The sequence below is a fragment of the Heliangelus exortis genome, chromosome 26, assembly GCF_036169615.1.
Source record: "Heliangelus exortis chromosome 26, bHelExo1.hap1, whole genome shotgun sequence".
Taxonomy (NCBI): domain Eukaryota; kingdom Metazoa; phylum Chordata; class Aves; order Apodiformes; family Trochilidae; genus Heliangelus; species Heliangelus exortis.
Window position 1 is genome coordinate 5,064,443 of NC_092447.1, and position 14,561 is coordinate 5,079,003.

General features: G+C 47.2%; 1 protein-coding gene across 7 annotated transcripts in view; it reads left to right on the top strand.

The window, feature by feature from the left end:
* The window catches only part of APLP2 (amyloid beta precursor like protein 2), a 45,371-nt gene extending 33,699 nt beyond the window's left edge, over nt 1–11,672 (top strand). For 2 of the 7 annotated variants that reach the window (XM_071769262.1, XM_071769267.1), the window contains 9 exons: nt 497–655; nt 1,167–1,295; nt 3,289–3,388; nt 3,894–4,067; nt 4,651–4,686; nt 7,504–7,586; nt 8,411–8,485; nt 8,916–9,071; nt 10,047–11,672. In XM_071769262.1, coding sequence (XP_071625363.1) covers nt 497–655; nt 1,167–1,295; nt 3,289–3,388; nt 3,894–4,067; nt 4,651–4,686; nt 7,504–7,586; nt 8,411–8,485; nt 8,916–9,071; nt 10,047–10,148 — 1,014 coding nt within the window. In that variant the 3' untranslated portion in view covers nt 10,149–11,672. The remainder of the gene's footprint in view (nt 1–496; nt 656–1,166; nt 1,296–3,288; nt 3,389–3,893; nt 4,068–4,650; nt 4,687–7,503; nt 7,587–8,410; nt 8,486–8,915; nt 9,072–10,046) is intronic. The other 5 variants (XM_071769264.1, XM_071769268.1, XM_071769265.1 and 2 more) reach the window with 3 other exon arrangements.
* Nucleotides 11,673–14,561: the final 2,889 nt, after the last annotated feature.

A 14,561-nucleotide genomic window follows, 5' to 3' on the forward strand; every position in this document is an offset into this window, starting at 1 on the left:
ATGCTTAAAGGAGTTTTTTGGCTTGTTTGGAGCCCTGGCTTATGACCTTTCTAACAGGATACAGAGGGATCTGATCTAAGGCTGTGCTGATGAAAAATCCCCTGTTCAATACCTTTGTCAGCTTTTGCAAACTCAAAAGGTTTTTAGGCTGAAGGGGATGTGTCCTGTGTCCATCCTGCAGGGCTGAGGGAAAGGGTACAGTCTGCATCTCCCACCCTCAATGTGATCTTCATCTCTCCAAAGCCACATGGAGAGGTTCAGAGCTTTGAAATGAGTGGTGAAGGAAGTTTGGAAGGCAAATTAAACTTGCAAAGATGAGACCTGCATCAGAATCTCCTGGTGCCCTTGGCTCCCCCTCTAAATGCCTGGGACGTCTGGGATGTGCAGTGTGACAGGACGTGCTGTGTCCCAGGATCCATTTCTTCTAAGTAGTGGTGACAGTAGGTGACCCTGATGCATGCAGCACATTTCAGACATGCTCCTTTCTTTCTTCCAGCACTTCCAGGCCATGGTTAAATCTCTGGAGAAAGAGGCAGCAAGTGAGAAGCAGCAGCTTGTGGAAACTCACCTGGCTCGGGTGGAAGCCATGCTGAACGATCGCCGTAGGATTGCTCTGGAGAACTACCTGGCTGCCCTGCAGGCTGACCCACCACGAGTGAGCCTCTTTGGGACCAATTTTGACAAGAGGGGAGCAGAGGGTTGGGCTGGGAGGTGGGAATGGCTCGGGGAGAAGATTGCCTCTGACCTGTGAGGGCAGAAGCTGGGAGCAGATTCCCAGGGAAGCTTTCTGCATCGTGGCAGTTTCTGCTGAAACCATAGTCATGACTCTTCTAGTGGTCTCACTTTCTGCCTGCTTAAAAAAAACCTTTGACTTTGCTTAGTGTTGATAAGGCACAGTGTTGTGAGTCAGACAGACTCAATTTCAAAAGAAAAATTTCAAAAGAAAATACCCAAGAGGTGAGGACAGGCAATTATTGATCTGTCCAGTAACAACGCAGATCGTTGTGCTCATACCTCGAGTGCTGTATTTCAGCTGCGAATTTTATTTGAATCAAATGTGGATCTGAAGCATGCTTTATTTCAGCTGTGGGGCTTTTGTTTGTTTGTTTGTTTGTTTTTTTAATCAAATGGATCTTGAGACCTCTCCCCCTCCTCACCTCCTGCAGCCCCACCGCATCCTGCAGGCTCTGAAGCGCTACGTGCGTGCCGAGAACAAGGACCGCCTGCACACCATCCGCCACTACCAGCACGTCCTGGCAGTCGACCCAGAAAAGGCTGCTCAGATGAAATCTCAGGTAGAAGAACCCTTCTCTCAAGGGAAGCATTGTTCCCCAGGAGCTGGGGGGACTCTAGAAAAGCCGTGCACCCTGGGTACTACAGCAGCTTCTCATGCTGCAGCTCTCCCGGTCTGCGTGTGAATCGTCTGAACGATTTGCCTTGACTCAGTCTTATCAATTGGAACTCTGGGTCTAGCCATGACTTGTTGTTGGTCACAATGAAGAGCCTTAGGGGGTTTAGAACTTAGTTTGGGGCTGCTTTTATGTGTCCTTTTGTCAGACACCCATGAAATCATTTGCTGGGGGCTCGGTCATCCTCAAACAGACCTCCCCGCTTCTTCGAAGTCCTCTCTGATCCCTCTGTTAGGCTGCTCCTTCACCATGCCTGTGGGATGGGTTTGTGGGAATTCTCTTGTTCCTCAGCACAAGAGTTACTGCCTTGTTTCCAAAGCATAATACATAACCCCTGCCAAGCACTCAGTCGTGGTTGTTAGCTTTATGAGAAAGTCTGTTTTGATAAGTTTATTTTGTGCCTTATGCAATGTATTTTACTCCTGAACAGCCAGAGGATAGATTTTCTTTCAGATGAGTAATAAGAAAGAAGTTGAGTGGCCTGTTAACACAAAGTTTGTTCATAAGGCAGTATCTGTTCAAGTTCAGGGAGAAGCAGGGAACAAACTGTCCACTCAGAGCTGTAGGAATGTAATCTCTGTACCAATCCCAGTTTGGTGGGGAAAAAACACTTTATTACTTGGTTGTATAACCAGCAGATAGAAATATTGTGGTTTAAGAGTAAGACAGGGAATGGAGTCTGTTGTCACCTCTGAGGTGTCAGATTGTGCTGCAGTGATTTTTCTAGAAGCAAACATCACATTTGGAGGTGCCTGCTCCAATGGTTTTGTGGTGGTTTTTTTCTGGGTGCTGGGCATATGCCTTCAGCTCTGATGTCTGCCACTGTTTCTTATTCTTGTTGAGCTTCACACCCTTGGAAAGAGGGGTAACAATTGTGGGATTTACAACCTGATGTTTGCCTTGTGATGTGGAATATTTGGTAGCATTTTTGGAGGCAGCTTAGCCTGTTGAGCACTGTCCACCCTGACCCTTTGTTCTGCTGCTGCCAAAGTCCAAGAAGGGAGAGTGTGAAGTGTATTAAGCTGAAACCTGAACCTTGATTCATTCTTAGGGCTGCAGTGCCAACACATCAACAGGTGAGGGATGTGGGTGGTACAGTTCCATTTCCATTGGCTTTACTTTTCAAATGCACTTTAAGCTCCTCAGTCAATTCCCCTGATTGACAATCTGCCACGTGTAAAATTAAATTGCTTTCATCCTTGATCTTAAAAGTCAAGTACACGTCAGACTGTAAAACAGATCTCTGGCACTCTTTAGCTTTTTTTTTTTTTTTTTTTTTTTCCCCCCAACGTTTGGCATCCCTATGTTTTCCTTGGTCTGTATGGTCCCTGATAATGCAGCACCCTCTTGAGGTCAGGCTTGACTTCACCAGGTTAATGTGCTTTGAGCTTGCCTGGAGTTAAAATTTATTTTTTCAAATGTTGGCAGAATGATGTTGCCAGTGGGTGGGTGTGGAGTGGGTGTAAGACAAAAGCAGTGCCACCATTGTTCTGAAAGGCACCTTTGTGCTGAATCCAGAGTTGATGAAGAACATTTGTCTGCTCCCTTTGGACTTCTTGAGTAGCCAGGAATGAGAATCCAAGTCACAAAGATCCTGGCTGTAGCTGCTGCAGGCAAGGAATTGGGACCCTACCTGGCTCAGTGTGGCAGTGGAGAGCTGGCCCCAAAAAGCTGGCTGAACCCTCTTTCACCCCCATGTGCCAGAGAACCAGGCACATCAGGAGAGCATCAGTCAGATAGGTGGACTACCTGGTCCCCTTTGTTTGTCATGGCAGATCCCCCAGTAGCAGATATTTTTTTTTTGACCAAGTGCCATCCTTGTCCCAGTTGAAGACCTGACAGTCTTTGCCTGCTCCAACACCCTCTTGTGTATCTGCAGGTGATGACACACCTCCATGTGATTGAGGAGAGGATGAACCAAAGCTTGTCTCTGCTCTACAAGGTCCCATATGTGGCTGAAGAAATCCAGGATGAGATTGGTGAGTGTCTGCAGGCCACTGGGTGAGGCCACCAGCTTTTCTATCAAGTGATAAGTTAGTTGCTCCTTTGAGGGGATGCCCTCACCACCAAGCACTTGGGCTTAGGGTTAGGTTCAGAGGGTAGATGTTCTCTGGGTCAAAATAGCTCATACTTAGGAACTTAAGTTTTCTGTTAAAGTCAACAACATGAAGAACAGCAAAGTGAGATGGAAAAGACCCATAAAAATACACAGAGGATGAGAAGTCCTGCTTTAGAGGAGTTTAATCCCATCTTGCCATGACTTCTTGCCACATCAAACCTCTCAGCCTTTATTTGTATGCATTTATAGCCAGCACCTTTACTGAGAATTCCAAATGAGACTTCAGAGCATGCAAGATAAGAGAACCTGGCAGCCCCACACAGCTCCCCTGCAGCCCTGCCTCAGCCAGGTTCAAACCATCTGCCTCTTTCTGGTCCTGCCAGGTTTCATGTGGTTTGTGTAATATTTCCCCTCCTTCCTTTCAGATGAGCTGCTTCAGGAGCAGCGTGCAGACATGGATCAGTTCACATCCTCCATTTCTGAATCCCAGGTGGATGTCAGGGTGAGCTCTGAGGAGAGTGAAGAAATTCCCCTGGAGGGTGGCAAACCTTTCCGTCCCTTCCAGGTGAAAACCTTCCCAGCTCTGCCTGAAAGTGAAGGTATGTGGAACTGAAAACTGGGTTCACTGGCTTAAAATGGAGGTTTTTTAATTTTTTTTTTTTTTTTTTTAAGCCAGCCAGCTTGGTGGCACAGAAAGCTCCATCCATCCCTTTGGGGGATTGAAGAGTTACCCCAGCAGTACCCCATCCAAGCAGTGCCAACCTGAGCTGCTGTCTTGTTTTTCCAATTCTTTCTTTACAAAGTTGCTTTATTTCCTTCCATGTTGCAGGGAGTGTTAATTTTTTATTCTGTGGCTTGACTCTGGAATTAATTTTCAGTCTCAAACTACAGTGATCTTGTGGAATGTTAAGTCTTTGTGCTGGGACTTACGGAAGGGCTGCAGGACCTCTCTATTTTTTTAAGAATAGTATCTATGTTTTTTGCAGCATCAAGTGGTGACAGCTGGTGTGTGTGTGTGTGATTTATTTTAAAAATGCTTGAGCAGAGTCCTGAGCTTAAAGAAAGCTGTATGCTAAAAGCTTTTCCCAGGGACTGAGTCAGAAATCATGCGCAAGCCTTTTTTCCTTTCTCTCTTAATCTCCTTTCTCTGCTATTTTTGTTTTTGTTTTTCCCTCCTGCTAGATCCTCAGCCGGATTTGTACCATCCAATGAAAAAAGGTTGGTTCTAAGCTGCTCCCTCACAGTGCTTTTGTTCACTCTCCTACCTTCTCAGTGTGTTTTTATAGCTTCATTTTAGTTTCATACTCACCTTGATTTTCATTTCCCTGCTCTCATTTAGTTTTTTTGCTTGTTTAGTCTTCAAGAAATGAGCTAGTCTGAGCATTTAAATGTGTGTGTGCCTTCCTGGTGGGCTCACAAGGGGTCTCAGGGTGTGGGGTGGCTTTGCTCTGAAAACCTGGGGACCTTGCAGTCTGTCTGCAGCACTCTGCATCTCTCCACATCCACTCAACGTTTGACTCGTGTCAAAATCAACCTTGCAAAGGATCTGGAGGCTCTTTTGCCTCCCTCTGTCCTTACCCTGCCTGATGACAGCACTGAACTAGGAATGAGAGTGCTGCAGCAGATGGAGGCTGAATGTCCCCCTGGATATTGGAGTCCAGCTGGTCTGGTACAGACAGATTAGGAGATGATCATGTTTGTGGTCTCCTCAGCATCACCTTTTCACACGTAGACTTTTTACCTCTTAGCAAAGTCCTGTGTGGTTCTCTCTCCTTAACTCATTATTAACACTCAGTGCCTGGCTAAAAAGGGGCTGTCAGGGCTTTAAGAACAGCATAGAAATCTTGGGATTAAGTTAAATCCTCTGTTGGTGATCCAGCCTCAGGTAAAGATGAGTCTGGCTGAGCTGTTGCTGCAGTTCCTGGAGTGGAAATGGGAGGTTGAGTCTTTAAATGTTGTTGCAGAGCAGTGGTCTGTGTGCTATGTACAGGGAGTAACTCCAGCATTTTAATCTGCTTTTTGGTTCCAAATACATTCTGCAGCATCTCAAAGGAGAGCAGAAGGATTTTGCTAATAACCATTTAATAGGAACACAAATAGTTTTGTAACATGGCAAAGGCCAGAGAGCTTGAAACTGTTTTCATGATCAGCATTTCTCTCCAAGTGTAAGTCACCTTCATCCCTCTGGTGGAACAGTGGTGTACAACTAATTCAGTGTACTGAGTGCTCTGGAAGGATCTGGGACAGCCTATAGTGGGTTTTTGGTTGTTTTGGGGTTTTTTTTGACAATTACTTTGACTTAAAGATGAAAATTTGAATCCCCTTTTTTGTGTAAACAGAAGTTTTGGATGACTCGGCCAAGATAATACCCAGCACTTGCCTCCTCTTTCCCTTTTCCCCTTTTTATTTCAGGGAGCTTTAGGGGGGCTTTTTGTGCTTTTTTTTTTTTTCTTTTTTTTCCCTGGGAAGTATATAATCTAAACTGTGCCTTGGAGCTACAGAGAACTGGGTCTGTTTTTTGGCACAGTGCTCTGTGACAAATAGCAAAGCTCAGTGCAGCAGCTGAACTCCCAGCCCTGGAGACGATGCCATGTTGGCTCCTGAGAATTGAATAAAGCAGCCAGAGGCCAAAAGCTGACACAGGAGTTCTGAAGAGAACTATTTGTGGGTAGTCTCTCCAGAAAATCCCCAGCTCTGACTTTCACAATAACATGACCTGCTTCAGCAGCCAGGAGAAGTCAGACTGGCCGTGCTTGGAATCTGATTGCTGCCTCCAAAGAACTGCACAGGAAAAGGAGGATGCAGTAAAACTCCTCTTTTGGGAGGAGGTGGAATGAAATGTTAATTTTCAGGCAGTAAAAGCTTGTCACTGTAAGGAAAAAAAAAAAAAAAAAGGTTTGGAACCAACTAGATTCTCATTAAAGAACACTCTCCTGATTTCACCAGCGGTTGACACAATGTCATGGGCAACCCACAAGCTCAGCAGCTTGTGGAAAAGTGGATGAAGCCACTGGCAAAGTGTTAGGTGCTGTGGTAATATTTTCCCCACCTCCTCATCCTCCTTGGAGAGACCCAACTGGAGGTCTGAGGCTTTGCTTTCCTCCTGCTGTTGCTTTAGGGAATCACTGGTGTTGCAGTGGACATCCCGTTGTCCCTCCTGGTAATGGAAAGCTGCTCTTCTCCTGGCTTGCTGTGTTGTTAGGCCTGTTTTGCATCAGGCTTTTCTGTTATTGATCTGATCTATTTATAAATGTTTCAGATCAAAACAGTTTATACAGAGCCAGCTGCCTTGGTTAATTGATATTCTTCTCTGGAGCCTGTGCTCGTTTCAGCCTGGGAATGAGCGGGTGGTGCTCTGGTCCAAAGGGCAGTGTGTGGTTCTTTGATCCTCCCTTGCTCTGGGATTTATTGTTTCTGGGCTTGTGCCAGTTGAGGGGACAGCAGCTCATTACAGAGCCACCTTGGGTGACCTTGAAGTTCTCCTTGCTGATGTGCCTGGATTCAAAAGGATGGGTGATGGTGCTGACCAGCTCTAGAGGTCACAGGGAGGTGGTGTCACCATCCCGGGATGTGTTTAAGGGTCATTTAGATATGGTTTAGGGGAGACCTTTGTAGGGAAGGGATGATGGTTGGACTTGGTGATCCCAAGGGTCTTTTCCAAGCTGAAAGATTTTCTGTTCTCTGACCCAGGGTGACATTTTCAGCTAGGAACCACGTGCTCACAGTTGGTGGGTCAGGTTGTGTTAGACTTTCTCTAACCGCAGCACTTTAACAGTATGGGATTTCTGGGTTTTTTTGGGGTTTTTTTTTTATTTATTTATTTGGTGAGTCTTGTCTGTTCTCATTGCCACCTCATTTCCCCTCAGTAACAGAACCTCCTCCCAATCACTTGTCACTGTAGCATAGCTTGTGAGCTCCCTTCCTGAAACAACAGCAGATTAATAATCATTGGTCCATGCAGCTGTACAGGGAGTAGATGACCCTTCCCAAACATCACCCAGGGCTGACTAACGGTGCCTTCCTCTTTTGGTGCAGGTTCTGGCATGACTGAGTTGGATGGGCTGATTGGAGCTGAGGAAAAAGTGATTAACAGCAAGAACAAAGTGGATGAAAATGTGGTGAGCCTTCCACCTTTTGTTTTGGAAAGCACAAACCTGACGCGGGCACTAATTAATAGCAGTGGCTTCTCTCCATCTTCTCCTTCCTGCTGACAGAATGTCAGCCTGTTCATTATCCAGATGGTGTGGGGGAGTTGGTTTTCTGACTGTTGTAGGCTCTTAATGCTGATTAGCATCAGAAGGGTGGGAGGCTGAGGGAAGGAGAGAGATCTGGATCTTCATTTTGAGCTGGAGAGCAAAGATGTGTCTGGTTTGGCAGCTGCTTTCCCAAGTGGAGATGCTTTGATGGGCTTTTGTTTGAGCTTGGTAGTTTGCTGTCTGAGCACACAGAATGCTGGTGTGTTTCATCTGGCTTCCCACCTCTTTTTTTCCTGGCAAGAAAGGTCTTACCACCTCCTGAAGGTGAGCCACCCAGGAGGTGTTAGCTCAGTCTAAAGACTTCACCAGGTCAGAGGGGCAGCTGATTTGCCTCAGTGCCCTGGGTTTAAGATCTAAAAGAAAAAAAGTCAACTTTAGAGAATTCCCTTCCAGACTTAGTTTAAAGCCACAGATCTGACACAAGAGAAATGCTGTGTCCAAGCCACGTGTCCAGTTTTCAAAGTGGGTTTGAGTTTGAGGTAGTCTGAAGGCCCAAATGCTTGCAACATTAAGGTGGTTTTAAAAGCTGGAGAACATCCCATGCTGCTGAGAGCTGGGGCAAGGTGGTGGGGGGGTTCTGAGCCTCTGCTGGTGTTCAGGGCCTCTTCTCTGCCTTTGTGTTGCTTTTCCCACCTGGTTTGCATGGCTCCTTTGATAAAATGCTGCTTTTTGTGATCGTTTTCCAGGTGATTGATGAAACCCTTGATGTGAAGGAGATGATTTTCAACGCAGAGCGTGTCGGTGGGCTGGTGGACGAGCCGGTACGTGGGTGGCTGCAGAGTCAAGTGATGGGCACATTCCTAGAGCTGGATCTCTGTTCCTGTGTGATCCCAAATCCCAGGGGGCTGGGTGCCTGCCCACTGCTCTGGCAGAGTGGGATGCACCAGAGCATTTCTGCACAAAGGTGGAAACAGGGAATGCACGTCCCTGCTGAGCTGGCTCTTCTGTTTCAGAAGTGTTTTTGTGGTGGGCTGGAAAGCAGTGAGTGGCAGTGCCTGTCCAGAAAACCTGATTTTTGTGTTCTTTATCCTCTTGGTGAAATACTTAGAGGTGAAATACTGCCTCTGTCTAGTGTCCCCAGTCGTATCTTGATACCACCAGTGGCTGAAGACCACCTTGGTGGCCACCTCTCAGGTTTGCTTTCCCTCATCACTCTTTTTCTACCCACTCTTGTTGCTTTCTTCCCTCCAGGATAATGACAACTCCCTCCGTGATGACTTCAGTTTCAGCAGCAGTGCCCTAATTGGGCTGTTGGTGATTGCTGTTGCCATAGCTACTGTGATAGTCATCAGCTTGGTGATGCTGAGGAAGAGGCAGTACGGGACCATCAGCCATGGGATTGTGGAGGTGAGAAACAACTGCTCTGTAACCAAGGATGAAAATAGTCAGCCTTGAATCACATGGGCTGTGTGGAGGGGGTGAGAATGGCAGGAGCTGCCAAGACATCAACTGCTTTGCTTCTATCCTTCTATCCTGATGGGATTTAACTCTGGAGATGCCAACATCTCCATCCCTTGGGTCTCAGTGTGCAGGTGTCAGTCGCACCACGCTGGGACCTGTCACTTCCCACTTGTATTTGCTTATCAGAGGAACTCAATTAGGCTCGGGGGAAGGATTTAGCACTAAATGAGCTTTTCAAGGCATATCTTTAGCAGGGGCAGAAGTCTGTCCATCTACAGCAATTTGTCCTCCCAAGTAATGTGACAGTGGGGACCAAGTGATGGGCTGAGTGCTGGGAAGCGGCTCCTCCACCTTGTTTCTGCTCTCAGTGTCCACTTCTCTTCTCACAACTTAGTGGAGCCTCAAGAAAGCTGCTTTTGGGAATTGTAACCACTTCTTTGAGAGCAGCTGGGTCCCAAATCTGTGACGTGTCTTGATTTGTGGTGGCCACCCCCAAGGAGGCACAGGCAGGGCAGGCAGGAGGTGTTAGTACCCCAACAAGGAGCTTGGGGTTGGTCTCTTCTCCCAGGTAACTGGTGATGGGATGAGGTGGCCTCAAGTTGCACCAGGAGAGGCTCAGATTGGATTTGAGGAAATGGGGGAGGATTAAGAAATTCAGATTAGATATCAGGAATGCTTTCTTCACAGAAAGAGTGGTCAGGAATGGAAAGAGGCTGCCCAGGTGGGGTCACTCTCCCTGGAGGGGTTCAAAAGTCGTGTGTGTGGAGCACACCTGAGGGTCTGGTGTAGCTGGGGGTGGTGCTGCTGGTTGGACTGGATGATCTTGGGGGTCTTCTCCAAGGTTAATGACTCTGTGATTGGAAGCATGGCCTCCCAGTCTCTCCTCTGACCAGTAACCCTATTTTTTTGTTTTTTCTAAAGGTTGACCCAATGCTTACCCCAGAAGAGAGGCATCTGAGCAAGATGCAGAACCATGGCTATGAGAACCCCACTTACAAATACCTGGAGCAGATGCAGATATAAAAGAGGTGAAGATACAACAGCCCTGGCTGGGAGAAGAGCAGGGCACAGGGCCAAAGTGGTCCAGTGTTTTGGATCAACTACTGACCAACAGTTGCTTCAAGAGGACTTCATCTTACATTCAGAACTCCTGGATCATTAAGACTATAATTACTACTGTAGAGTTGCAATTTCCATTCTTTTAAATGGGTGAAGAAATGATAATATAACAATATGATATATAAATCTCCTTAAATGGGAAAAAAAATGGATCTATTGCAGATATTTGACTGAGATGTAGTTTTCTTTTTTTTTTTTTTTTTTTAATAATCTGGAAAAAATACCAGTTCAGTTGTACTGTTGTCTGACACAAGCTCTATATATATATAAAATGGGAAATGTTGATTTTTATTTCTGATAGACCACCTGTATATTGAGGGTCATTTGTACCAGCCTGCCTTGTAAAAAGGAGACAAGTTGTGGCTCTTGAGTAATTTTTTGGCTTTTATATATAAAGCAGTATTCTTTTTTTTTTTTAAAGTTAATTTTGCTGGGAGTTGCAAAGAGATCTAATGTTAGGGACTACAACAGCATAAGCAAGGAAGCAATTGGGAATGGTAACTAACAAAAATCCTTGTAACACAAGAAAAAAAAAAGAAAAATAAAAAAATTATGAAAAAAAAAACCCAAACACAAAACCAACCAACAAAACAACCCCATCCTCATATGCCAGTGGTGTGCACCCTGCTGCTTAGCAGTGTGGGCTCTAGGAATCCAGACTCCCTGGAGGCAAGGAGTTAAAAGGCTTCTAGCATCTCTCTTTATAGTTTCTTCTAGTGGAATGTTAGAACATGGTTTGTGCATATTGGGGTCTGCACATTCCCCTTTCCAGATTCAGTTCTGCTCTCAGACTTGGAAGTTCCTGGGGACTGAATTGCAAACTCCTCTGTTCTTGAACCAGTTCCCTTCAGCACCCACCTGGCATTAACAGCCCCCCTCTTGCTGTTATTTTCTGATCTTCCCCAGCTCTCCTGCCCCACCAAGGTGACAAGAGGCAAAGAGGCACAGAGGGTTTGGAGCTCTGGGTCACCCAGGCTTTGGGGTTTTGGCTCCAACAAGCAGCAGCCTCTTGGGAGCTGATGAGCTTGGCCTTGGCTTGAACTGGGGGGAGAAGAGAGGGACAAGTTGGGAAGGGGACACTGCCTGCTGCAAGGGAAATGGGATGCAAAGGCCCTCAGGAGAACAAGGGGTGTTGTTCCACTCACCATCATGTCTTTGTAATGCTTGTATAGTTGGTGTTAATGCTCACAGCTTTTTTAAATCTGGAGGTTCTGGTAACCTGTGGTGTATTTTTTCTATTTTTTTTCCTGTGACACTTAAATTTTTTTTTCCTCTCTTTTTTTTTTTTTTTTCTCTTTTTTTTTCCCCCTTTTTCTTTCCCCTTTCCGTGTCTCTTCCCACTATGCACAGATTTACCTGCAAACTCCCTAGTGTGGTCTGTGGGGAATGTACAAAGTTTAAACACATCAATAAACACTTTAACTTCCAGGTGGTTTCCTCTCTTTATTCAGGGGCTCCTTGAAGATTCTCCCTCTCCTCCCACCTTTCCCTCCCTCGGGTTGGGCAGGGGGGCTGCAGCCTGTGCTGATACTTCTCAGGCTTTTGGTTAGGGAGGAAAACAACTTGCCTGTTTTATTTAAATTTCTCTTCCAGCACAACTAAAGCCAACAGCCTGGAAAGCTCCCAGCTGTCTCTGCTCCTGGGTGTCCTTCCTCTTCCAGTTTCTTCCTTTGGAGTCTGACCTTGAGCACAAATTCCTCCTCTCTGGGTGAAACGACTGAAGAGTTGGTGCAGGTTTAGGAGGCCACGAGACAGAATTAATGTTCCTTTGCATTGAGCTGAGCAGTTGCCCAAAGGGTGAAGAAGGGGGAGAAGGAGATGGGAGGAACCAGGAATAGGAATTCCATTCCTTTTGGAATAGGAAACAATCCCATTGTCCTGGTTCTCCTTAAACGTGAGCTCAGTGGCACTTCCCTGGGCTGCTTAAATTATTCAGGCTGTGCAGAAAAGAGCAGATGCTGGCCTAGAAAATGCAGTCTGTCAGCTTGTCACAAGGACTTGGGAGGGAAGAGGTTTGATGGGTTTTAAACTGGAAATTGAATTTAAATGATGCCCAAACGTGTCGTCAGCCCAAAGCCTTTCCTTTGGCTTCCACCCTCAGGTGAGGGTGACCTGAAAGAGAAACCAATGACAGAGGCTGGGGATTGAATTCCAGAATTGAATTGGGCTATTAGATTTCTTCTTTTTTTTTTTTTTTTTTTCCTCTTCAGTAAATTCTATTAGTCCTCCCAAATACATACATCAGCCTGGGGTCAAAACCTGCTCAGGCAGGGGCTGCCAAGTGCTCAGGGTCGATTCTTCAGGATGGATTTTGACTGCAGCTTCTGAAAAACAACTTTGAAAAATACTCACTTGAAGACTGGTTCTGTGTCCTGGGTTTTACCAGCAAAATATTGCCAAGAGGCCCTGGGGTTTGTTTCCTGAGGGGAAACATCCCCAGGTTCATCATGGTCAGATACTTAGAATGAGCTGGTCCAAAGCGTGGTGCAATGGTTGGTTGGTGAAAGACTTGTAGAGAGCTGCACTTAGGAAAGCTGGGAGGGGGAATAAGTCCCAGCTTATTAAAGGAATATTCCTTATTAAAGGAATTTATTTCTCAGCTGAGGGAGAAGGTGGAGAGAGGAGCCCTGGGTAGGTGGGAATGCTGAGCAAAGGAGGAAGTGCTGGGCTGGTTCATAGAATCCTAGAACTGGCTGGGTTGGAAGGGACCTCAGAGCTCATCAAGTCCAACCCTTGCTCCACTCCCCCCGTGGTTCCCAGCCCATGGCACTGAGTGCCACATCCAGGCTCTTTTGAAATATCTCCAGGGATGGAGAATCCACCCCTTCCCTGGGCAGCCCATTCCAATGCCTGAGCACCCTCTCTGCAAAGAATTCTTTCCTAATATCCAACCTAAACCTCCCCTGGCAGAGCTGAAGCTTCAGCTTCAGCTCTGCCAGGGGAGGTTTAGGTTGGATATTAGGAAAAAATTCTTTAGTCCATGCCCTCTTGTCCCACTGATATCTGCCCAACCCCCCCTGGCTCCAACCTCCTTTCAGGGAGTTGTAGAGAGTGATGAGGTCTCCCCTGAGCCTCCTCTTCTCCAGCCTCAACACCCCCAGCTCCCTCAGCCCTTCCTCACAGGAATTCTGCTGGATCCCTTCACCTCCTTTGGGCCTCCATCTCCTTCCTGATTTTTGGGGCCCAGAACTGGACACAGGACTCAAGCTGTGGCCTCCCCAGGGGCAGAATCCCTTCCCTGGGCCTGCTGGCCACACTCTTCCTCATCCAGGATTCCATTGGGATTCTTGGCCACCTGGGCACACTGCTGGCTCATGGGCACCTTCCAGGTCCCTCTCTGCCACTCTGTGCCCCATGGAGCTCCCCATGGGGTTGTTGTGGCCAAAATTCGGGACCTGGCACTTGGAATGTTGAACCTCATCCCCTTGGGATCATCCCAACTCTCCAACCTCCTTTCAGGGAGTTGGAGAGAGTGATGAGGTCTCCCCTGAGCCTCCTCTTCTCCAGCCTCAACACCGCCAGCTCCCTCAGCCCTTCCTCACAGGACTTGTGCTGGATCCCTTCCCAGCCTCCTTGCTCTTCTCTGGACCTGCTCCAGCACCTCAATCTCCTTCCTGAGCTGAGGGGCCCAGAACCGGACACAGGACTCAAGCTGTGGCCTCCCCAGGGCTGAGCACAGGGGCAGGTTCCTCTCCTTTCTTAAGAAGCTGTTGAATATCCCAACCCCGAGGCTGCAGTGGGGTGCAGGAGGTGGAAACCCTTCTCTGCAGGATGGATGGAACGTGGCTGGATTTGTTTCCACTTGCTCAGCACAGCTCAAGAGCTTGAAGGTGTTTGTGAGGCCCAGAGCCCAGGTCTGTGGTGCCTGCAGCTCCAGCAAGAGGTAACCTTAACCTGAGGGAGCACATCCAGCTCCTGCATCCTTATTCCTGGGGGGATTTAACCCTCTGCATCCAGGGAGCAAAGTGCAGACCTCAAGGTGAGGTGTCCCCTGACCTTCTGTCCAGCTCTAGCACAGAGTGTTAAATCTGGTGTCATCACACAAACTTCTTTGGGAGTCTGTCCAAAGCAGCTGGAACTTGGAATTTGGGATCAGGGCTTTCCCTGTGGCTCTGATGTGCACAGCAAGGGTGACACAGGGATGAGCCAGAGGGAAACCCTCATTTTTATGGGCTGTAGGAAGAGGTGGTAGCAGAGTCATAGAATAAAGGCAGGGCAAGTGGAGCTAAATGCTGAGGTTCCTTAGCTGGGGAAGTTTTTATTTCCTTCCAGCTTGGGGACAGCCCTGTTCTGGGGGAGGCTTCCTTACCCTGGGAA